Below are 25,023 nucleotides of genomic sequence, written 5' to 3'. Positions count from 1 at the left end.
GCCAAGGTAATAATAAGATTGAGTTAATAAACATATAAGTGGTTGGTAGGTCTCATCATTAATTTGAACTAAAATTTCCAAGGTGTGTATAGAGCAAAGAGAATCTTGGGTGTATGAAATATTTTTCAACCTGAGGAAAGGTCGAAGCGTTAAACTAAGTTTGAAATACAGAGAAGCGATAATAAAAAGTCAAAACAGTATTTCAGGGAGTATAGAGACTTATAGGCAAGTCTTATCCCAGGGAGTATAAAAAAAAAAATGGTAAGTCTTATAGGTTAGATCAACCATTTTAAAATATATGAATTACCCTATCTAATTAAATTAGATTTTTCTTGCCTAAGCCTGAGTTATTATTTTAGTACTAAATAAAATAGTCTACGGTAAATTGAGCCGAAGATCATAATAAGTTTTTCTTTTTCAAGGTTACTTAACCTAATTCAATGCCTTCATATTATGTCTCAGGGTAAGTTATGTTCACCCTACATGTAACGTTGTTCTCTCCCCTATAACTTCATCAATCATCAGCTTGGAAGAGAATGCGGAGACAGTGCACAGTGCACAGATAAAAACTACATGACAAATAGTATATCCAACCGCATATTACAAAAGAAAAGCAAACAAACACACTATCACATTCACAAAAGAATAAAAAAAAATGCACCCCCAACACAGCACACTCCACAAAATCACATCATTGGAAGCTTGTCTAACATTCACAAGGAACAACTCTCTCTCTCTCTAATACTGTCTCAGATGGAGCTGAGTGCCAATTCACTCTGTTATTCCGCACAATCAAAATTGACCCTCCCCACCAATACTTGATCCAAACTTCACTTCAAATGTACCCTTCTTGATCTTACTCGATTTGCTGAGCCAGAATCCTCGGCATAGCCCCCAACACTGCCTATAATGGGCATCTCATCCTTTGGTGATTTTCTTGGCGAAGAAGAAGCGGAAAAATGTTTGAGCTCTTCAACTGTCAATGCACCTAAAATAGGCCTATTTTCATGGCTCACCACTGAATTTGAGCCTTGTGAGCTGCTCCTCTCCAGGGTACCCACGTACAAACCTTTGCTAACAGGTGTAGTTTCTGATGAACCCAGCCAATTTGAAAGGCTAGCATCAACCGCGATTTCTCGGTTCAACTTCTTAGGAGTTTCTGCAGCAAATGCAGATCTAGACTCTTGATTCAAAACCAAATTCTCCTTCTGAGACGCCAATGGGGGTGCCCTTTTAGCCTTAACTGCTTTCCATTGAGTGAGGTTCTCCACAGGGTTCATCACAGAAAGAACATACACACTCCTATCTCGAACATTTGGGTTCAACCCAATTGACTTCAAATCCTTATCATGCATTAGAATTGGACTTTCCACCTCTCCAACAACCACTTGATTATCACCATTTCTTGACCTTGAGTACACTATTCCATCTTCAAAGTCCTCTTCCACTTCATCATACTCTTCTCCCATGTCACTATCACCACCATCATCATCCTCATCCTCATCCTCATCAGTAACATCACTATCCCAATACTCCATTGCTCCATCTTCATCATCACTACACGTACAATTGTGGTACCTATGGTTTGTAGTGTAAGACCCCGCTGAAGTCACCGAACTTTCTTCAGAGTAAGACTTTGTTCGGCTTAACTTTTCAACCAAAGCACTTTCCTCTCCACCCTCTTCACTTTTCTCAAGTTGGAAATCAGCAACTTCATCAGGCTCGTACGTTTTCACATTGACATCAAAAGTTACTTTCTTTTTGGGGCTCACGTTTATCTGCTCCAAAGGTTTAGCCCTAGACCCCAAACCCATTTATCAGAATCATAAAAAAAAAACTTCAATTCCAAAATCAAACATGCTTTGTTGTGAGGACAAAAATTACAATATTAGAAACTCAATTAGTAAATTACTTACTGGACTTCTTGTGATGCAGTGCCAATTACCACCGTTTCGGAGTAATCCTGAATAGAGCATTGCTCTAACCTGTCTCTAGCGAGTCGCTGCAACAACATTGAAAAGATTCAATTAGGTTAGAAAAATGCTCATCAAATAAGCTCTGTTTGGCCAATTAAAAGAAAAAATCAAAAGCCAAATTGAGAAAGGTGCAAGTGTTAAACTTTATAAATAATAATAACGATTAAGGCCTTTTCCATGCAGTTTCGGATCAAACGAACAAAAGGGTAATGGGATTTGAGAAAAAGATAGAAGCTTTGAAGAAGAGAAGGTAAAGGGTATTTGTTGTTACATGGTGATGGTGTGCCTTGCGCCTAGGTTTTGTGCTCTTGGAGGAACCAAAGCAATGAAGAAAACAACCCATTGTTGAGCACAAGAAGAAGGCTAAGGCAATAAGGTCTTCATGTCATGGCAATGGCATCATCCACAAACGCAGAGGGAGTGTTTAGACTTCAGAGTGCAAAGCTCTTTCTTCAAATTGGAAGTAGCAATTTTGTTTTATTTATTTGATAATAAAAAGAAAAAGTGGGAGAAGTGACCGTTGTGATGACAGGCTGTAATGGTTGTAAGTACATGCAATGTTTTGTTGTTTTTATGTGGAAACTGAAAGAAAGAGAAAGACCAGGGAGTTGATCGTTCGGCTCGAGGAGGACACTGGAAGAACAGTGACTTCAACTATTTATGCAACGTGTTCTTCACCTAAACTCCAATTTCTAATTGTATCAATTTTTTTCATTGTTTGGAATTCATTGATACTTTAATAAAGTGTTCATAATACTTACTGTACTGTGGAATAAAAAATTTATTTATGTTCCAAATAACAATAATAAATAAAGAAATTTAGAACTATTCTTCGAGTGTGTGTGAAAAATGTACGCCTATCCACATTTGAGATTTGAGATTGATGTTTCTACCTTTCAGGACACTAGACTGTTATTGATTTTTTCTAATTACTTTGCTCTTATTTATAGTATTAAAAAAATAGATTTAGATTTTTAAAAAAATATATTTAATTTAAAATAATGTCATATCTTTTTTATTTTAAGATAAAACCAAGCATAGTAATCGTTATTGTGCATTTGTGATGTGCCGCGTTCTCTAGAAAAAATTCCAATTTCTAGTTGCGTCAATTGGTAATTGAATTCAATTACGGACCAGTGTCGAATTACTTAGACTAGATTATTTTTAGTTGAGAAATCTAATATCTATTATTATCTAATAATCTGATATTAAATTTAATCTAATCTAATATTTTTTGTGAAATAATCTAATATAGTCCAATTTAATTTAACTAATCAAATCTATCTATAATTATAAATTTATGAATCAATTTATAAGTTAAAATTACATGTGTGGTGATTCAATAAAAAAGTTTCAAGGCTCAGAATACACTTATAAGCTACAAAGAAGATTGAATAACATATATTTATGATATGTTGTTTCGTCAACATTTGATTCAGTTATGAAATATTACTACATTCATAAGTTTTGAAGAGTGAGGTTAGAATTTAAAATTTAAAAATATTTCAACATACACAAATCTATTTATAATTATAAATTTATGAATCCATTTATAGGTTATGAACACACGTAACGATTCAAGAGTGATTTTTTTTCCTTCCATTAGAAATTGGTAGTAATTTATTTAATATTTTTGTCCGGTCACTATTTGAATATCCAAAATATGTTATTTGTTCTGAGTTTTAATGACATGTATGTTTTATATTTTTATGATTTTTTTTTCCATTTTCAGACCCTACTGCGCCTAGTAATAAATTATGGAATGTTAATATTTCCATTACTCCTTGCTTTGTCTATTTATTAACTTTCCACTCTCTGTACATCGAAATTCTATATATTTTACGGTTAAATGTAATTTTGATATTTTTATTTTTTAAAATTCATAATTTTGATATCTCTATTTTAAAATAAAGATATTTAGTTGTTGTATTTTCAAAATCGATAATATTAATTCTCTTATTTTAAAATAGAGATATTTATTTCTCAATTTTATAAAATATATGATTTTAATCTTTCTGTCAAACTAAAAGTATTAATTATTAATACATTAATATTAAGTATGACATTAATTAAATAAATAATTTTAAATCATATCACTAAATTTGAATCGTGATTAATTTCTTCACCGATCAATATTTTAAATTTAATGAAATAATTAAAATAGTAAATTTTATATAATTATAGGATTAAATATTTTTATTAAATATGAAAACTAAAATTATGAATATAGAAAGATAGAAACATTGACGAGTTTAATATCTATACAGTAAAACATAAAACAGTCTTATCCAATCAAATTATTTAAGATAATTACGTCAGTAAACTTATTTACTAATTAATGATTGTGTAAATCTTTTTTCTAAGATAACTATGTAATAAGTTGGTTACATTTTCAATGTTACAAGGCGACTTCTACGTGTGTGTGTGTGTGTGGGGGGGGGGGGGAATACCACTTCGATAATCCAAGTTAATTTCTTGAGCAAACCTTTTTATATTATTAAGATAAACTTTTAGTTTTAATTAAAGAATAACGCCAAAAAAAATACCTATAAAATTGCATCCTATTTCATTTCTATATTAACATAATGGTAGAAAGAATACTAAATTGTGTTTAGACTTCAAGCTATTGGCTTTAATCATGGCAATAATCCAAAATTACTGATTAATAGAGAATCAAAATGGATTACGCGCTAGCCAAATGCACCACCACCCCGTTTACTTTGTTACGTGAAAACAAACTATTAATTCTTAAAATCAAATATGTGGTCGTTACCAAAGCGTTATTTGTCTACCACGGAACACGTATCAACTAACACCAGATTACTTGATCAACCTAATCAATAGTTTCGAGATATTGTCCTAAATATATAATTAATGTAAGACTTATTCTTTAATCAATAGTTTGGAGATATTGTCCTAAATATATAATGTAACACTTATTCTTTAAATAATTATTATTATTAAAATACTTCTAAGTTCTAACAAGATGCAGTTCTAATATGACATCTTTAGTATTTTTTATTGTCCTTGTATATATTTTGCTTTGATGTACGGTTGATTTTCAACTTCGGACCATTATACATCTCGAAGTTGGACATAATTAATTTTTTAATGTTATTTTTTTTTTAATCAACATAACTATTCCGACTTTGAGCCTTTGACGCGATGTACATGGATGTATCCACAAAGAATAAATACTTATGGAAATTACAATTTTCTTATTTGAGTCTCTAACTCATTATTTTATATACACAAAAGGCCTGTATAAGCCAGTAACTAATAAATGAAAGGGGACAAAATTAACATATCAATTGTTTCTTTATTTAGGCATCAAAATCACATTACCTTTGAGAAAAATAAATCTAAATGATAGCTTATTTGTTTCACTGTTTTAGTAAAATTAACTCGTATGATTTATAGGCAGTAAAATTGATTTTGTAAGCAGTAATTTTTATTTTTTTAGTGAATAAAATTTTGCAGAACTCATTTCTTTTTATAAATATGGTTATTATTATATTTTAAAATTAATTTTATTTTATTATCCAAATAGAAGTAAAGTTAATTATTTTAGTTTTTTTAACACAATAATTTTTTAAATTAATTCATTCAATATAAAAATTTAAAATTAATTAATATATATCCAAATTAAATTAATTTTATTTTATTATCAGAACAATTTTTTTCGCTTATAGATCGTAATTTAGTGACATGTCTATTTACATGTTTAAATTAAAGTTCACAAAGCTAAGTTTAGATTAAATTTAAGCTTGTAAATTGAATTTACAAAAGTATTTTAAGTCTTACTTTTTTTAAAATTAGACTTTTAGATAAAATTTTACTTTCATACATATTTTTAAAAGATAATTAAACATAACTCTAAACTAATTTTATTCTCAAAAATATTTTTAGAACTCACCTGAAATTCAAACATACCCTATAATTTAAAGGTACAATGAGCAAAGATTGTAAATATATGGGACGGACGAGGAGAGACTTTTGGGACATTAAAATCAATGAGACGGACAATGTGTAAGAAAATGACAAAAAAGACCAAAAAAAATGTGTCTTTTATATTAGATTTATTTGGCAGTTTAGCTAATGTAATTGAGTAATTGATGTATGTTATGACTTTATTAGGCTAAGGAAACCAAAATTCTAAAATCCTATTCCTATGCCCCATATATATATATATAAAAGATGTTCAGGAAAAGCTAAAAACTTCACAAAATTCTACAGTATCATGGCGGTGGTAGAAGAAAAGGGCCTTGCAAGTGGAAGAGAGGATTACACCCAAGATGGCACAGTGGACCTCAAAGGTAGACCCGTTTTAAGATCAAATACTGGAAGATGGAGAGCTTGTTCCTTCATAGTAGGTAAATGCAATGCAACCATTGGGGCCTTAATAATGTCATGTCATTTTGAAATTGACTAGTTTAATTTGAGCCCTTTTACTCCTTCATATAATATTGTTTTCGGTGATTACTAGCTTATTCATAATTTTTTAGAGTATTATATGTCATTTTATATATAATTATCTCAAAGAGGCCACTTTTTTGTTGTCACAAATTTGTGTGTTTTTCTCCTTTAATTAGTGCTTTTAAACATTTTCAATAAAAGTAACTAAAGCAAATTATAATAACATCTTTTAAAATTTCGTGTAATTACACAAATACTTATGTTTTTTTAATCATTACATTCTTCTTTATTGGGAGTTTAGTATAAGATTTAAAGGGAGAGATTCAACATAATATTTTTAAACACATAAGGAGGTGTTAATATAATATTGTTAAACTTAAAAAGGGGATTAGTGTAGAAAAATTAAAAAAAAATAGGATTATGTGTAATTTTATAAAAATTTAGGAGATGTTGCTCTAATTTCATCAACTAATTATTTTACAAGTGACAATTTTTACATGTAAAGAAACTGAGTGTCACTTTTGAACATGTTGTTACATTGACGTGTTTATAGCATCAAACCTAGTGCAGTATCTAACAAAGAAGCTCCACGAGGGCACTGTGACATCTTCAAACAACGTTACCAACTGGTCTGGTACAGTGTGGATTATGCCAGTTGCTGGGGCTTACATAGCCGATGCCTATCTTGGCCGTTATTGGACCTTTGTTACAGCATCAACTATTTACCTTCTGGTATGAAACATGTATTGGCACACCTTAATTTAGATTATCATTTACACGTTTCAAATCTTAATTTGGAAAATATAAATTATACAAGTATCATTCATAACATAAGTATCATATTTGACAAAATCATGGTTTAGTAGATTTGAACGTGATTTTAAGTCTCAAAATATGGTTCGAGTAAAAGTTGTAAAAAAATTACTTCTAGATTATACCAAATTTTCCAACTATGTTTTCTGTAAGGGTGTGTTTCATATATATGACAAGATTGTGAACAACGTAAATTTTATCAACATAGTCATCTCCATTGGATTGTACTCGTGTATGTTGCAAAAAATTATTACATAGTCTAAGATCACGTATCCATATTCTTGGCTAATTCTATGTGATACATAACAGTTTTTCAATAAGTCAATTATGTGTCACATGGAAAATGTATGGACCACACTAACCATTTAATAATTTTTCATATATTGCAATATCTTGCATTTTAAGGAACACGGTCTTGTATTTTTCGTCGTAGGGAACGTGTTTCTTGACTCAAGCAGTGTCACTAGCAGCATTGAGACAGCCACCATGTGCTCCAGGCGTAGCAGACAAGGAATGCCAATGAGCATCGTCGTTGCAAGTGGGAATTTTCTTCTTTGCCTTGTACATCATTGCAGCAGGCACAGGGGGAACCAAGCCCAACATTACTACAATGGGAGCTGACCAATTTGATGGCTTTGAGCCCAAGGAGAGGCTTTCCTTCTTCAACTGGTGGGTGTTTAATATTCTAATTGGAACCATGACCGCCCAAACTCTCTTGGTTTACATACAAGACAAGGTTGGTTTTGGACTTGGTTATGGGATCCCAACCATTGGGCTAGTCGTTTCAGTTTTGGTGTTTCTTTTAGGAACTCCACTTTATAGGCATAGATTGCCATCAGGTAGCCCCTTTACAAGGATGGTTCAGGTTTTTGTGGCTGCTATGAGGAAGTGGAAGGTACATGTCCCAGATCATCTAATTGCTCTTCGTTAAGGCTAGTAATCTAATTGCTCTTTAAATTAGTAAAAATGCTATTTTTTGGTCTAGAACACGGGTATCTCTCCACCAGAGACCATCTAGTTCGAATTAGGTAAGATCATTTTGAGCGGCAAAGTTTTTCCTTCAAATATTTAACGCAGCTGCAAGTAAAAATGTTATTATCATCACAAATAAATATCAATCAAATTTGGTAACTAACTTAAGCAATTTGGTCTTCAAGTTGGTGTGTATCAGGCAACTAAATTGACTGGCTCAGAACTTTATTTTTCAATATTAAGGATAAATTTACCTAAATATTAATTTCTCAAACTAAATTGAAAATTTTAAAAGTTAATGATTAAATTCATTTTTGTAATATGAAAAGGATTTAAATTGATTAATAGAACTAGTATCAAAGCCACCAAATTGATGCAGTGCAGCTTCTAGAACAGCACAACAATCTTATTCTTATAACCTTGACAAGTAAAGACAGGCCAAAAATCACCATGGATGCTTTGCATTGTGACTCAAGTTGAGGAAACCAACCAAATGATGAAAATGGTTCCGGTTTTGATTACTACATGCATTCCAAGCATCATCATAGCTCAAACCACCACACTCTTTATCAGACAAGGCACCACACTGGACAGGAGAATGGGACCCCATTTTGAAATCCCTCCAGCATGTCTCATAGCACTTGTAAGCATCTTCTTGCTGACAAGCGTTGTGATCTATGACCGCCTTTTCGTTCCTGCGATCCAGCGCTACACAAAGAACCCCAGAGGGATCTCCTTGCTGCAGAGACTTGGAATTGGCCTTGTGCTACATGTTATTGTAATGCTCACTGCATGCTTTGTTGAGAGAAAGAGACTCAGTGTTGCTAGACAAAAACACCTCTTAGATCAGGACGATACAATTCCTCTTACTATTTTCATCCTCCTCCTTCAGTTTGCTTTGACAGCTGATACCTTTGTTGATGTTGCCAAGTTGGAGTTCTTCTATGATCAAGCACCAGAAGCCATTAAAAGCTTGGGAACATCATATTGCACAACCACCATAAGCATTGGAAATTTTCTTAATAGTTTTCTTCTTTCAACTGTTGCTGATCTCACCCTTAGACATGCTCATAAGGGTTGAATCTTGGATAATCTAAATGTCTCCCATTTAGATTATTATTATGCATTCTTGGCCGCGCTGAGCGCTATCGATTTACTTTGCTTTGTGGTAATTGCCATGTTATATGTCTACAATGATGATGTAACACAAACCAAAATGGAGTTGGATATGAACCATGCTTCATCTAAGGACAAAACTGAAATAAGCCAAAGTACTCCACAACCAGATGCCAAGTCCTAGGGAATACAGCTTCTCTGTTCTTGCTGTAAAGAAATTAAGCTTCAATTCTATAAGCTGTGACTCCTTTTTTCTCTGTTTATCATGCGCTTGCTGCTTGCCAATGTGCTTTTGTTGTTTAAAAGTCAATGAAGCTAACGTGAATTTTCGTGTTTCCTTTTTGTTAATCATCTCCTGCTTCTTATCATCTTATGCTTTGCTTTCTCCAAAGACGGACTATGTTTTCTTGGGTGTAATTTGTAGGTTCTAAGACAGCAAGTCAACAACCTTGTATATTTGATAGATATCATCCTGCAAGGTTTTTGTGCCTCCAATTGATTCATCATCACTTTCTACATAGAAATCTCACGTTTTTTCTTCATGTAAACATGTTAGGCTTGTCATCTCATATACCCTTAATATTTTATTCAATGAGAAATGTTAGCACCAAACCCAAAACCATCTTTTTAATATACTCTTTATTATCAACTAAAATTTATTAAAATTACAAAATTTTATAAGTCTCACTTCTTATTTTATAAGCTTTACTCATAATTTTGTAATCTTCAATAAATTATAAATAATAATAAAAAATGTATTGAAAGGAGTGTATTAAAGAATATGTTAGTAACACTCTTATTTTATTATTACTAGCAAAGCTATTAACTGACGTCAATGTTTAAGGCCGTGTATACATATCCTATATCTATATGGACGTATTTGCATAAAGAATATGCTTTCGGCAATTACATTTTATTGATCACTTTCAGTTTCAAAAGTTTATGATAGGAATAGCACTCTGAAAGTAAGAATGAAGCATAAGATAGAGACTCATGGGGGCATAATATTACAAATGACTGGTGACTGAAAAGGGAAAAAAGCATATAAAAATACATTCAGTGAAAACTGAAAACCACTTTAATCAACAGAAATTTTTCTGCCAACGTATAGCCCATGACTTTTCTAACACGTCAATCTCGCGTTAACTTCTAAGATAAGACCTAAAAATAGCTAGCCGGTCGATAATTAAAAGGTAAACACCAAATACAAAGGGAAAAGAAAGACATGGTAATTAATAAATGATAAGTACAAAACCAAATATATAAGGCTGATTTTCTTTTCTGCATTAAGATTTCTTTGTTAGTTAGCTCATGCAAATGGACAATGTATAATATTCGTTTGAGAAAGCTAAGCCTCTAAAATCAGATTCCCCGCCTTTACAATATAAAAGTTAAGCTCGTGAGAGAATTGAAGCTCAAAAAAAAAAACTTTCAGACAAGAGCCCAAGAGATTATTCAAACTCATATATGGCAGTGATAGAAGAAAAAGGCCCTTCAAGTGGGAACGAGGATTACACTCAAGATGGCACAGTGGACCTAAAGGGTAGACCCGTTTTGAGATCAAAGACGGGAAAATGGAAAGCTTGTTCCTTCATAGTAGGTAAATGAAGCCTTTAGTGGCCTTAACATCCTCAATCCTCTTCTTTTTTTTTTTTATTGTTTTAAACCACGGTATAATGAAGAGTAAATTAGGCTAACACGTTCCGTCAAATTTATCTAGATGTCCTCTTTTTTCTATTCCTACATTAATTAATCTCCTTCATTGTTTGAAATTATTACGACATTTCTTATACATTACACTACCTTTCTTTAATTGTTTGAAAAGTATTGCCCTGTATATCCTATACGAGATGTTGTTGCAAACATTAAAAAAGCACAAGGGTTGTCTACAATCTTAAGAAACCACAAATGGGGTTAGTGTAATTTAATCTATATATTATGAATTGTTATCACTTATGAATATGGAATATGCATGTTTGTTATTTATAGGGTATGAAGTGTTTGAGAGGATGGCCTTCTACGGGATACAATCAAACCTAGTGATATATCTAACTAATAAGCTCCATGAGGGCACTGTGACAGCTTCAAACAACGTTAGCAACTGGGTGGGTGCAGTGTGGATGATGCCACTGGCAGGAGCTTACATAGCCGATGCCCATCTTGGCCGATATAAGACCTTTGTAATTGCGTCATGCATCTATATTCTGGTATGAAATGTGAGATTTTTTTTTTTCAGTTTTCACCATTTGAAGACGAGTATTACGAAGTGGTAAACTTGAATTAAGAACAAAACCAGAAAAATTTGTTAAGGTGGCAAAAATTTAATTTTTTTTTTATATATACCAATCAAAGATAGTATACTTACACACTTTGTTCAACCAATTAAACTAGATCTCTTGACAATAAAAATTTAATGCATGAATCAACAATGAAGTATAAAAAAAAAATATTTTTCTTATATAAATTAATCATCTATAAAATTAAAAGCAAATTAAAACCTAACATATACCAACATATCATTAATTAGGGTGAAAATGAATTTAAATATATAATTTAAGGTCTCGAGTTTGAATTTGTAAATGAAAAAAAATATGATTAGAAGAAAAATTATACTAACTAATGTATAATTAAAATGAAATAATTATACTTAAAATTAATATGAGCAATTCTTTGAGTTGATAATAATCTTGGATAAACATTGTGGTTTTCTATACATTAATTTATTTAGACTTAACTAAATTGTGATTATTATGTGTACTTCCATGTTTTCTTTGGTCATAGGGAATGTGTCTGTTGACTCTAGCAGTTTCACTACCAGCTCTGAGGCCATCACCATGTGACCAAGGCCAGAATTGCCCACGGGCATCGTCATTGCAGTATGGTATTTTCTTCTTGGCCCTTTACATCGTTGCAATAGGCACAGGGGGAACCAAGCCCAACATTTCTACCATGGGAGCTGACCAATTTGATGAGTTTGAGCCCAAAGAGAGATCCCACAAGCTTTCCTTCTTCAATTGGTGGTTCTTTAGTATTTTCTTTGGTACCCTTTTCTCCAACACTTTCTTGGTATACTTACAAGACAATAAGGGTTGGGCCATTGGGTATGGCCTTCCCACCCTTGGGCTTGTTATTTCAGTAGTGGTGTTTCTGGTAGGAACTCCATTTTATAGACACAAATTGCCATCAGGTAGCCCAGTAACAAGGATGCTTCAGGTATATGTTGCTGCTGGGAGCAACTGGAAGCTGCATGTCCCAGACGATCCGAAAGAGCTACATGAGCTGAGCATTGAAGAGTATGCAAGTAATGGGAGAAACAGAATTGATCGGAGCTCCTCATTGAGGTTAAGTCCATTCACTTTTTATCCTTTCAAATCGACTAAAATACACTTTTGGTCTCTTATCTTAAACTTTTGGTTTCAGATTAGTTTCCTAATATTTTTTTAAAAAAAATTACTTTAATCTCTTAGAATGTCTCTCTTTTAGACCAAATTGGAGTATCTTCGACACATGTTTGAATTGGATATTTCAAGCATACTTTTGGAACCACAAACTCAGTTTGATATCATGTTTGGATTCTCCAAATATTAATTCTACTACCTATATTTGGGACAAACTTGAGTTTGGCTTAGAAGCCACAAATTAATTGTTTAAAAGTATTTTTTATTTGTATATTTACAATAAAAATATAAAGTAAAAGTATTTTTTATTGATATTATTCAAACAATATTTATTTTATTAACATATATTTGAACAAAAAATATCTAAGAAATCACGTTATAATAAAATCATTTTTATTAAACTTTATAACATTTTTTATTCAAATTTTAATTTAAACATACACTTAATATTTTATCAGGTTATCATATTAACTTAATCAACTTGGTGACATATAACAAATAATAAGAAATATCATATCAAAAGACAGTTTTCATGCCATTCAAAATTAACATCATTGATGTAAAATAATTGACAAAAATACTAATTTAATCTAATATATGCGACAAGGAATACACTTTAAGATAACAAAGTGAAATTTTTAAAACTTAAAATTCAAGCTGAAACCAGTCAGGGCGAAGAACCAAAAGTTTATCTTAGTCCTTTCAAATTCCACTATATCTGTCTTTCCATGTCACATGAATCATTTTCACACTTCTCTGCTTGCAGTTTCCTTGACAAAGCAGCTATAAAGACTGGCCAAACATCACCATGGATGCTTTGCACAGTGACCCAAGTAGAGGAAACCAAGCAAATGACAAAACTGATTCCTCTCTTGCTTACAACGATTATTCCAAGCACCTTGGTAGTTCAAGCGAGCACACTCTTTGTCAAACAAGGCACCACACTAGACAGGAGTATGGGACCCCATTTCCAAATCCCCCCGGCATGTCTCAACGCATTTGTTACCATCTCCATGCTGATAACCATCGTTGTCTACGACCGAGCTTTCGTTCCCGCTATCCGGCGCTACACGAAGAACCCCAGAGGGATCACAATGCTGCAGAGACTCGGCATTGGACTTGTGATGCATGTCTTCATAATGATCATTGCATGCTTTGCTGAAAGAAGGAGACTCAAGGTTGCAAGAGAAAACCACCTCTTTGGTCTGCATGATACAATTCCTCTCACTATTTTCATCCTCTTACCTCAGTATGCTTTGGGAGGGGTTGCTGATAACTTTGTTGAAGTTGCCAAGATAGAGATATTCTATGATCAAGCACCAGATGGCATGAAAAGTCTTGGAACAGCATATTTCACGACCACCTTAGGTATTGGAAGTTTTCTCAGCAGTTTTCTTCTGTCAACTGTTGCTGATGTCACCAAGAGACATGGCCACAATGGTTGGATTTTGAATAATCTAAACGTCTCCCGTTTAGATTATTATTATGCTTTCATGGCTGTACTTAGCTTTCTCAACTTTCTCTGCTTTTTGGTTGTTGCCAAGTTCTTTGTCTATAATGTTGATGTTACACAAACCAAATCCGGCTCGGAGATTAACCCCTCTTCATCACAGGAACAGGACAATACTGGAATAAGCCCAAGTATCCCACAACCAGATGGCAAATCCTAGGGAAAACACCACCTCTTCTTAGGAATATAAAGTGTGCTTTCTTCTCTTAGCCCTTGCCTTGCTACTTACAAGCTTGATTAATGTGAAAAGCAGTGGGCTTTGCTTGTTTAAGAACATTCCACCAAATCATTATAACGCGTCTCTGCCGAGAAAATTTCAACTGGTGTCTTTTCTTGCATGCAAATATTGAGAAAATGCAGCTTATTATCTTTTAAGTACTTCTAAGAAACATTTAACCAGTATGCAGCATTTTAAGCTGAAGTCTAAACTCAGTCTTTTCTGAGACGCTGAAATTAAGCTGGACAGAATCAAATAGCTTTTGGCATTTGAGTGTTTCTATGCTGAGTGAGTGCCAAGGGAGGGTAAGGTACATCCATGCACCTGTGATGAAAAATCATTTATTCCTACCTCTAAAACTCCCACTCATAATGAAAACTTTAAAGAAAATTAATACGAAAACATAGCATTACTCATTTAATTAATGATAAATAGTTTAGTACACCGATGCACCTCATCTAGCTTGTTGCGTGGTAGAATTTGCCTTAGCATGTACGAGGCATCATGGTCAATCTCAACTCTGAGGATCCGGTTAATTTTAAAACATAAGTACATTCAGCGTGAAGTCATTAAGACGAGGCAAGAGCAGACAAAACTAAGTAAATAACTACTTAATGTTACATAAGCATTACACCCTAACATCCAGTGACTCGAACAAGACTTCAAATAAATTCAAGCTAAATCCTGTACACGATTGATCAACTTTTGCAGAGAACGCCCTATCAAGTGATCGACAAAATATCAGCTACCTAATGCATTTTAGTAAACAAAAGGCTGCAATTTACATGCAGCGATTGATTCAAGAATCCATGTGTGACCAATGACTTGTAAAGTGTTCGCAGCTAAATCCTCTGCGTCGTTTAGCCTTTGCCAAAGAATTGAAACTTCCTCCCCCAACTTGCATCCTTGTGGGGGATCAAGGTTGTAAACAACTAGCAACTTTGAAGAATCCCCTTTGCATTCATGTCTGTGTGCTTCCAATTCTTCCTTGATTCTCAAAACAGTACCTCCCCCCACTTCAATTAATTCTTCAAGATCTTCCTTATAAGTTGACACGTAATCTCCAGAAAAATAAAACTTTAAGCCACTGAATAGCTTGGGCTCCTGCTACCACCACAATTGAAATATTAGTGAACTTAAAAAGAAGAGATTTAGCTAGAATTTTAACAATGGATATCAGAAGCCTCAAAAAGACAAGAAAAACAAATGTTAAAAGTCAATGAGTCACTACTGAGCGAAACAGAACAAATAGCCTTAACATATCCATCTAGATGCTTCAGTTGGTTGACAAGGAAAATACGAGGCATTTGACAAGTTATTTGATATTAAAAACTCCAACGGTGCAAGAAACACAATCCATGCCTTTACATGAACATCCAATGCAATGAAAGAATATTTACATTGGCCAATGCCCTAAGTCTGCCAGCTTTTGGGCCACCTTGACACCCTTGATTGTCAAGATTAATTTCATACGGTTCTTCCTCTACAGGATTTATCTCTTGCATGCATGCTTTTATCCCTACAGTACAAAATAGATGGCACCAACATGAATACAAAAATATGAATAAGAATAAATAAATAAAAAAACAGAATGTATAACAAGCACACATGAAAAGCATCATGAAAAGCATCTAAGAGTAACATCACTCAGTCATAGACAGTTAAATATGGATCAGACAGGAAAAACATTACTATATGTGCAGGAAAATAAGTAGAAAATTAAGTTTCAATCACCAACACAAATTTCCCATGTTAGCAGACCAATTAGTAGGTGGCTAGGTGCCAAATACATGCAACTAGAGTAGCAAGGTTAGATCCGTACAAATACTCTCCATTCCAATTTCCTACCGCCTACAACACATCCCCAGCCCCTGGTGCCAGGACCCCATTGTGGATCCTAGGATTACCAAAATCATTATACTTAAAAAAAGATGTTATGGGCCAATTAGTTTAAACTTTAAAAAAGTGATTTTAGAAAGTGTTTCTTAAAAAAGTGATTTTTTAAGAAGCAAATAGAAGTTTCTTTAAACAAGTAGAAAACTGATTTTTTTAAAAAAAAAAAACTTAAGACAAACACAAAAAAAAAAAAAAACAGAAAACTACTTGTTTTATTTTTTTTTAAAAAAAAAGTGTTATTTTAAATAAGCTTCAACAAAAGGAGCCTACATTATACTATATTAGTAACTAACAAGATTTCATGCTAAATTAGTGGTATTTCAAGATTTTCATGAGTAGAAAAATAAATGACTTAATTAACAAGTTTGGTTAATATGATTGAATCATTACCACAATGTCAAATATTTAGATAAGGGGTAACTTTTTACTATAGGGGTCACAATTTATAATTTGTCAGGGGAAACCAAAACACACAGAACATGATTGCCTTTGTTCTCATGTCTGCCAAAATGAAAGCCATCTTCCCAACTAAAACCCTCAAATTGGAGCTATTAAGTGACTCACCAATATTTGTCCAGAATTAAAATAAAAAATAAGCACCAACTCAAGTAAGCAGCATTAAACAAAAACCTTAAACAACTTACAATCCATTTTTAGAACCCATCGTCCATTTAGAATTGCCATCAGAACTTTCAACGTCCTGGAGCATGCTCCATGTGCATCAGTTGCTGCAATTACATGGGTGACATTTGAGGTCCAGAACTTGGTCACAGTAGCACCAACCTTGCTTGCATAATTGATCAAAAATACCTGCACCATCAAGAAGGAAATAAAAAAAAGAAAGGTCATGAAAATATATCATTTAGTTTAAACATGATACATAATGCACAAGGTGATGCAGTGTGCTCCTCAACAGGTGTACACTCAAGATTTACAAATAAACACTTATATCAAGTCAGATAGTTCAACTTATTAAAAGATTCAGCGTCCATTTTTTTACTTTTTGCAATTAAGTAGAAGTCCCAAAAAAGAAAAATGGTAAAGATATTGAAGATGGCAAATAAACTTAATGAAAGAAAGCACAACTTCCATACTAACCTTTTCTTCATTTGATAGAGCAGATCCACAAAATACCAATTTTTTACTAGCATCCTGGGAAGCTTCAAGACGATTTGAGTGATGAGATGGCCTGTATACAGCAGTTACTCAGTAATAGGATCAAACCTTGATGGGAAAATCACACTCATAATTTATAAGAGTATTATGACAAACAAAACAGTGGTACAAATATAACCCCAAAATCTACTTAATAATAATAGGTTGAGTGTGCCATTTGAGCACTCTGTTAAATATGCAAAATTCTCTGATTTCAGAGATGAACTATAATATTTATTATCATAGTAGCATGCATTGTACTTTAATTTGTGGTCTAAACTCTAAACTATTGACATTAAATTTTGAAAGTAAATAAACAAATGATTTGAAATCCTGTAAATTTATCAAAACATTGGAAGAGAAAGAAGCGAATGAGATTATAATAATGTTTAAATATATAGCAAATCACAAGGAAGAAAACGTACAGATGAGAAAAAGTGGGATGCTTCTGTGTTGCCTTTTTCTTGGACCTGATTTTCTCACATGGAAATTTGACATTTGAATGGACAGGACAGAGCAAGAGAAAATCCTCCTGAACCAGTTAATGCCCCAGAAAAGTTTAGATAAATGCAAAGCACAAGTATTTTTTAAGCAAATTTAAAAATAATAGCATTGATATGAGAAAGTACATGATCCCAACGGCAATCTGAGATGTCCATTGCACAAGGAACATGATACGTTCTTCTACAGGATTTGACATAGCAACCAAGAGCAGCTCCCTTTAGATTACATTTACTGCATTTAAGTTTTGCTCCCCTTGCCACCTCTGCCTTCAAATTCTTAACAACTTCACCAACAAAGTACACTTGTGGTGCCCTGGATTCCAAAAGTTTATACCGATTAATCAGCAAAATGCAAATAGAAAGCTAAAAGATACTAAAGTAAGCGTGTAATGATTGCATATTAAAAAGTTTTGAACAACACATGATCAATCAGGATTCGGTATCTGTTTTTAGGTGGCTTCACAAGTCATCAAATATATAGACTAGGAGGCTATAGCAACAAGCAATGCATACTCAAAATATCAAGTTAGCATACCAGTCAATGCAAATTCTATGCACAGGTATGACATTTGGTTTCATTGCTGCATCTCCTGTAACTAAGTTTCCATTTGCATAATGCAGCATTGGTCCAGTAGCCTACAAAGATTCACCATGAAGACCAGAAAATAGATTCAACAATTAGCCCAGCAGCATATATAGCATGAGGATAACATAGTTTTCAGTGAAAAGGGGGATACACTGGCAATGATAACATGCAGGAAATTGATGCACGTGAAATATTACCTCTGAGATTTTAGAGGATTGGCAAAATGAACAGATCCTTCCGGTTGGACACATGTCAATTTTGGGCAATGGTGCACCAGGTTCCTTTCCAGGTTTAAAGTCCAGATTCTTCTGTCTCTTGAGATCCCTTGCAAGACCCTCAGTTTCAGAGGCTGAACTTTCAGACCTGAGCTGTCCCATTCTTTCTTTCAAATTTCCATTTCCTGTGCCAGCTCTCTTTAGTGAAGAATTTTCCAATCTACCAGGAAGTAATGGCTGAAATGAAGAGTTTTTGAGAATGAGAAACCATGTTGAAAGAGGATTGGATCTACCATTGATTTAACTGTGTACAAACATAGTATGTTTCCTTACATGCTCACTGCCTTGATCACTGAAGTCATTATCTGAACCTTTGGTATCACAAAAGGGTGGGCTATCTGGTGCTGATTGTGTCACTTGATTCACATCCATTTCCATAACTCCACACTCTTCGCGGCCACCAAGTTCCATATGGGAAGATTGCATTGGATTGGGCTTCCCTCTCTCACGAGACAACTCAAACTCCTCTGCTTTGTCATGCACCACACTCTTGGATTTGAAATTCTTGCCAACCCCAACCTCATTTGAATTAGTTAAATTCCGAGGAAGCTTGGCAGCTTTTAAACTACTAGAAGTTGAATTAAGAATTGCTTGGCACGGCTCCAAAACCCTCCCATCACCTACATCAACAAATTTTAAAAAACAATATCAAACCAGCATCAAGCAATACATAGCTTTTTTCTTTGATCAATTGAAAAAGCTCTCTGAAAACAAAGAGGCTTTACCAGAAGAACATGGCTGAAACAAACTAGCACAAAAAGTGGCATCCAAGCTTCTATATATTGCCACCACGTTTTCCACAAAAGGCACATGCCTAACATCTGCGACCCACAATCATCACATAGGAAGTATAAGTTAGATGTCAGACCAAAAAATAAAATTTAAAAACAAAAACAAGCTTAGACCACGAGATAAACTATTAAATAGAAAAATAAAGAGTAAACCATCAATTTAGTCCTTCAAGTGTTACCCTCTCTGCAAAATAGTCTTTATAAAGTAATGAATTATAAAAGTAGTCTCTGAAATATTAAACACACATCAATTTAGCCCCTATGTTGATATACTAGTATTTTACTAACGTCTAAGGACTAATTTGAAGGATTTTTAAATAATTGAAGGACTATTTAGTATCATTTCTAATATTGCAGAGATTACTTAAATGATATGTAATATGTTTAGTTTAGGAACTATCACTTTAGGAATAAAATTGATTTCTCATTCGAAAAATAAAATAAAGCAAACTCGACAAACACACCCCGGAACTCAAGCAAGGCTTAATAACAATTATTAAGTTACCTGTTTGAGCATACGTTGCCTTACAAACAGCACATCCAGGCCCAGCCGTTATGCAATCAGCCAAACATGAACTGCCAAACACAAATTATCCAAATTTTGAATCACTTTCGTGAACCAAAAAAAAAAACACGCGCAATAAAACAGCCTACGGAAAAGAATAAGAAGAAGAAGAAGAAGAAGAAACGAACTTGCAGAACAAGTGGTTGCATGGAAGTAACACCGGCCTCTTGAACAAACTCAAACTGCAGGATCAGGCACAAGCAGGAAATTTATTTAAAGAAAATTAAAAAAAAAAAATTGCAACTGCAAAGGCTATAAAAGCGAAATAGAGTTTAAATTAGAGAGAGTGAGTGGAAATTGACGAACCAGAGAGGGCACTTGAGTTCGAGAGCGAGTTTCTGGAAGTGGAGCATCCATGGATTCAACAGTTTAGTTTTACTTCCAGAATCATCCATTTTTGGTTTTGGAAAGAAAGAAAGGGTGATGATGTAAGAGACTTTGAGATTTTATTTGGTTTTTATGGGGAGGCGGTCTTTTCAGAAATGATGTATTGTGATGGAAACGTGGACGGTTGAGATTTGTTGACTGTGAAGAAGGGCGCGGTTACGGTTTTGATTGGCGCTCAGCTACGACGACGTTTTCGTTTCAAGCGCGAGGAGCGCCAATTTTCGTTTTCGCTCTCTCAAGTCTTCGCCACTCCCCCTTCTTTATTACATGATGGAAGGTTAAGATTTTTCCCACCGTGCCAAAGTAAATGTGAACCGTTAGATCATTTCATTTTTAGATTTACGGTTTAGATATTTTCTTCAGTTTTGTTTTTTCTTTTTTCTCTTTTTGTTCCTTCTTTCCGGAACTAAAAATCGAACCCGCGCCACCACTGCACCTCCGTCAATCCTTTGCAACCACCACATCTCTGTCAAACCCGCGCCACCACCGCACCTTCGTTAAACCCGCACCACAAGGCGGTGGCTCTGCCTCCACCGTTGCGATGGTCTATCTTTGCCGTTAAACGGAGGTTTTCTCCGACAACGGCTTTCATTCGCAGCTTCCGGCGGTGATAAAGCGCTCCGTGAACCGCCCTCGCTCCTCCGTCGCCGCAATTACTGCTTTGGAACGTGCCATCGACTCGAGTCCGGAGACAACAAGGCTCAAGCGCTATCGTCTGTGCCCTCTGATTTCACAGTGGGAATTGTGAATTTCTGTTTTTGGGTTTTGTATCAATTTCTCAGATCTGAAAAAAATTGAATATTATCTTGAAAGCTCTATATCTGTATTGGATTATTTGTTCTATGTTGGGTCCTTCATTGTTTGTTGTTTTCTTGAAGGCCATGGAAAAGCAATGGTTCCATCAGTGATACAATGGTGTTTGTGATGGACAGAGGGATGGTGGAGGATAGGGAGATTGGGCAGTCGGAGAAACGGGGATAACCATGGACAAATTGGAAAAGAGAAACAAAAAAGAGGAAAAGAAAAGATAAAATAAAGAAATATATTAACCATTGATTTCAAAACCATCACATCTAACGGTCCTAATCTACTTTCGCACGGTGGAAAAAATCTTTACTTTCCTTCCATAAAATTCGTCTGATTTGGGGATGATATTCAAATTATGTAAGACATCTATTAGGGCAGTACTATGGTATCTACTATCTATTATTATTATTATTATCTATAATAAAAGAGAACCCTTATTATGATACATGTCACTCTCAACATAATTACAATTCAATATTTTTTTTCAGTTTGAAATCTTATAAAATCAATTTTACTTAAAAATTATATAAAAATAATTTTATAAATAAATATTTTTTTGAATAATATTTATATTATGTGATTGAAATTTTTATATTGAAAATTAATCTAAATTTTACTTAATCTCGCAATTAAATTGATAGAATTTGGCATTGATAAATTTGAAATCTAAATAAGGTTAGGATGACATATACGTTATCTTAATTTGACATCAATCCAACATATTGTATCAATTGAATGTTAAGCAATTATTTACGGGAAATTTTAAATCAATAAAGGTTTAAATTGAAAATATAAATCCTTTGAAAACAATTATAAAAGATTGTCACATAAGTTTATATACCTTATGTTGATGTCTTTGTCATTTAAAGGAAATTAGTGGGAAATAGTCGATTATGCCCTAATACTACAACTGATAACATTATTTGGCTGACTTTTTAAGTATGTGCTTTTAAAGGAAATAAGGAAAGTTTTGACTACAAAAATAAAGGCAATTTTATTGAGCTATTAAAGCTTTGAGTAACTTACAATCACAAAGTTGCTAGTATTGTGCTAGAAAATGCTCCACAAAATACTATATAAACGTCTAAAATTTGAAAGGAGATTTTGCAAATCATTGTTAGCAAAATACTAAATGTTAATAGGAAAAAAATTGCCAATACCAAATTTTGCATTTTAGTTGATGAAGCTCGAGAAGAGTTAAAGAGAAAGCAACTGATTATTATATTGAGATTTGTCAATGATGATAGTTTATTCGAAAGCGTTTTTTTTTTTTCATGCTTTACATGTCAAGAATACCATGACAATAATTCTTCAACAAATTTATTCCCTCCATAATTATCGTTTTCTTTCTCTTAAGAAGATTGGAGAAGTGAATAAGTTGCCATTAATGTTAAGGATAATTTTTTTTAAAAATATTACAATTAAAGACTAATTTAATGTTAATACTTAAGTTAACTTATTTTTTAATAAGTATAATTTGATCAACTATGTCTAATAAATAAGGATGAAAGGAGTATGTTTTAATCATTTTTCATCTTGTTCTTCATGTTGAAAATATTAAAGGACACGGTTAAGATGGTGGTAGTAATGTGTGGTGAATGGAATGAGTTACAATATTTATTTCTCAAAAATTGTTCTTATGCTTATTGTGCTCATTGCACGATTATAAGTTGCAATTGAATTTGGTTACATATATCATTTAGAGAAACTAAGCATGCTCATTAATTCTTTTCAAGTTTGACACTTATCATAATTATTGTTAATTTTTCCAAGATACATGGCGACCTTCAAGAAGCTCAAATTATGATTTCCAATAATGAAATTTAGATTAAAAAAATTATAAAAAATGATAGGTTTTTATTTTCACTCAACATGACGATTGCTAATAATGTATATAACAACGTGCATTGTTCTCGATAATATTTATAAAGGATAAGCAAAATTCATTAAAAGGATGATGCAGGGTCAATATATATACTTAGCATTAATTTAATTTGAATTTATTTTCATATTGTACTTCATAAAACAACCATGGAAATAACAAATATCTTGTGAAGTTTTGCAACAATAGTCTCAATATATTGTAAACATCTTGTTCAACTGCAAAATCATTGCTTCAAAAGTTAAGAAATAACAAGTGGGAGTCTTGAGAATGCCACAACTTTTTGTGCTAATAATGTTATTGATATTCCTACTTTGAGTAATCAATATTTATAAGCTCAAGATAAGCCTCGTCATGAAGTGGTGACATTTTTTTTTTTAACTATGGAGCATCATTTTTAATATGACATGTTTTCGGTTATCATATACTCTCAATTACAAGAGTTGAATAACAAGTTTGTGATCAAAACTTGGAATTATTCATTCTTAGCTCAACTTAAAATCCTTAGTTGTAAAATGTTATCCAAAGAACTTAATTGATCAACAGATGGTTTACTTGAAGATTCAATTGTAACATTACGAGTTTGATGTTTTAAAACATTATAAATTTCAAAACGTTTTAACATTTTTTGAGTTAAATAGAGCATTGTCATTTAAAAAAAAAATCATTTGATTGATGATGATAGAGTATGTCTTGTGCTGACTTTTTCAATTTTAACTGTTTCTATATAACATATTTTTCTAGTAAGGAGCTTGTGAAAACTAGGCTTCATAATAAAGTGGAACATGATTTTATTGTATATACTTTGTCTATTTATACTGAAAAGAATATTACAAAAACATTCACCACAAAATAATTTATGGATGAGTTTTATCAAATCACAAACATTAAGTACAATAAGTTTTTATTTTTATTTTTATTATAATTATTTTAATTAAATAATAATATAAAATTATTTTATAATATGTCGTAACCAGTAAACTTTTTCTTAAAAAAGTGCATCACTAAGCATATGTGTGTGTGGTGGAACCCACAAATGGTAGTTAAAATTACGCATCACTAAATAAATCAAGATACTTTTAAGTGAACTGCTTGTACTTTGTAGAAATCAAAGGAAGTGGAACTATCTGACTGAGAATTCCTGTTGTCTAACACTAACACGACGCAAATTGCCAATTGCGGCAGAGGAAATAAATCTAACCCAAACACAGATGATATGAGTTAAGTGGTCCTTAACAGCAATAGAATGTTTGCCCCAAATCCACCTTTCCCAAGCCTCCACCTCGCACTACCCATGTCCAATACACATCGTTTATGCCTAAACTTCTAAGAAGTTGCCCAGTGTCTTTGACCAGTGCCTTCGTTTTTCCCTTTCTAGAACAATCACAAAATAATAATATTACATTTATAGTCTTTACAAATAATCACTGAGGATTTTATCTAATGAATAAATTACTATTTTTCATAACTGAAATTATAGAAATTTCAAATAAGTTTATGAAACTAAAGTTTATAAATTTAATCATTTACTTTTATGTCATTTTGATGTCTACATATATATTAATATTTTTGTTTTGTTAATGAAGATACTGGTATGAAGTTATTAATAGACTCAGATCTTAATTATTATTAGTTAAATTATATGTTAATATCATTATTTAAATTACAACTTTTTTGAATTTTGGAATAATTGACAAATTACACATTTTAGAAAATTTGTCTAACTTTAAATACTATTGTAAAAACTCTGTACACTTA

At 32.9% G+C, this 25,023-nt stretch overlaps 3 protein-coding genes and 1 pseudogene across 3 annotated transcripts; 2 read left to right on the top strand and 2 right to left on the bottom strand.

Annotated features, from left to right (window-relative positions):
- Positions 1-537: 537 nt before the first annotated feature.
- LOC114398957 lies at positions 538-2,560 on the bottom strand. The gene is made up of 3 exons (XM_028361047.1): positions 2,248-2,560; positions 1,917-2,002; positions 538-1,797 (listed from the first exon to the last, which is right to left on the bottom strand). Exons 1-3 carry the CDS (start codon positions 2,317-2,319, stop codon positions 831-833), a joined length of 1,125 nt encoding a protein of 374 aa, XP_028216848.1. The 5' UTR covers positions 2,320-2,560; the 3' UTR covers positions 538-830.
- Positions 2,561-6,216: 3,656 nt separating this feature from the next.
- On the top strand, positions 6,217-9,756 carry LOC114398850 (annotated as a pseudogene).
- Positions 9,757-10,635: 879 nt separating this feature from the next.
- Positions 10,636-14,545, top strand: LOC114399852 (protein NRT1/ PTR FAMILY 5.2-like). Its single transcript, XM_028362069.1, has 4 exons — positions 10,636-10,893; positions 11,283-11,500; positions 12,075-12,634; positions 13,458-14,545. The coding sequence occupies exons 1-4, from the start codon at positions 10,761-10,763 to the stop codon at positions 14,359-14,361; spliced, it is 1,815 nt and encodes a 604-aa protein (XP_028217870.1). The 5' UTR covers positions 10,636-10,760; the 3' UTR covers positions 14,362-14,545.
- Positions 14,546-14,923: 378 nt separating this feature from the next.
- Positions 14,924-21,516, bottom strand: LOC114399851 (BRCA1-associated RING domain protein 1-like). The gene is made up of 13 exons (XM_028362068.1): positions 20,496-21,516; positions 20,318-20,371; positions 20,130-20,200; positions 19,559-19,654; positions 19,107-19,453; positions 18,756-19,010; positions 18,508-18,608; positions 18,099-18,285; positions 17,895-18,001; positions 17,413-17,503; positions 16,959-17,124; positions 15,819-15,937; positions 14,924-15,522 (listed from the first exon to the last, which is right to left on the bottom strand). The coding sequence occupies exons 1-13, from the start codon at positions 20,582-20,584 to the stop codon at positions 15,178-15,180; spliced, it is 2,028 nt and encodes a 675-aa protein (XP_028217869.1). The 5' UTR covers positions 20,585-21,516; the 3' UTR covers positions 14,924-15,177.
- Positions 21,517-25,023: the final 3,507 nt, after the last annotated feature.

The sequence above is a fragment of the Glycine soja genome, chromosome 19, assembly GCF_004193775.1.
Source record: "Glycine soja cultivar W05 chromosome 19, ASM419377v2, whole genome shotgun sequence".
Classification (NCBI taxonomy): Eukaryota; Viridiplantae; Streptophyta; class Magnoliopsida; order Fabales; family Fabaceae; genus Glycine; species Glycine soja.
The sequence above is the reverse complement of the archived record's forward strand: the minus strand, read 5'-3'. Positions and strand labels throughout refer to the sequence as shown.

Excerpts from the sequence above, each read along its gene's own strand:
- LOC114398957 (XM_028361047.1), bottom strand. The coding sequence starts at position 2,319 with ATGGGTTGTTTTCTTCATTGCTTTGGTTCCTCCAAGAGCACAAAACCT. Across the intron at positions 2,003-2,247 it reads GCAAGGCACACCATCACCAT|CGACTCGCTAGAGACAGGTT; the intron begins GTAACAACAAAT and ends ATGTTGTTGCAG. Across the intron at positions 1,798-1,916 it reads ACTGCATCACAAGAAGTCCA|GGCTAAACCTTTGGAGCAGA; the intron begins GTAAGTAATTTA and ends TTTGGGGTCTAG.
- LOC114399852 (XM_028362069.1), top strand. The coding sequence starts at position 10,761 with ATGGCAGTGATAGAAGAAAAAGGCCCTTCAAGTGGGAACGAGGATTAC. Across the intron at positions 11,501-12,074 it reads CGTCATGCATCTATATTCTG|GGAATGTGTCTGTTGACTCT; the intron begins GTATGAAATGTG and ends CTTTGGTCATAG. Across the intron at positions 12,635-13,457 it reads GATCGGAGCTCCTCATTGAG|TTTCCTTGACAAAGCAGCTA; the intron begins GTTAAGTCCATT and ends CTCTGCTTGCAG.
- LOC114399851 (XM_028362068.1), bottom strand. The coding sequence starts at position 20,584 with ATGGATGATTCTGGAAGTAAAACTAAACTGTTGAATCCATGGATGCTC. Across the intron at positions 17,125-17,412 it reads CTCTATCAAATGAAGAAAAG|GTATTTTTGATCAATTATGC; the intron begins GTTAGTATGGAA and ends TTGATGGTGCAG. Across the intron at positions 15,523-15,818 it reads GACTTAGGGCATTGGCCAAT|GAGCCCAAGCTATTCAGTGG; the intron begins GTAAATATTCTT and ends TGGTGGTAGCAG.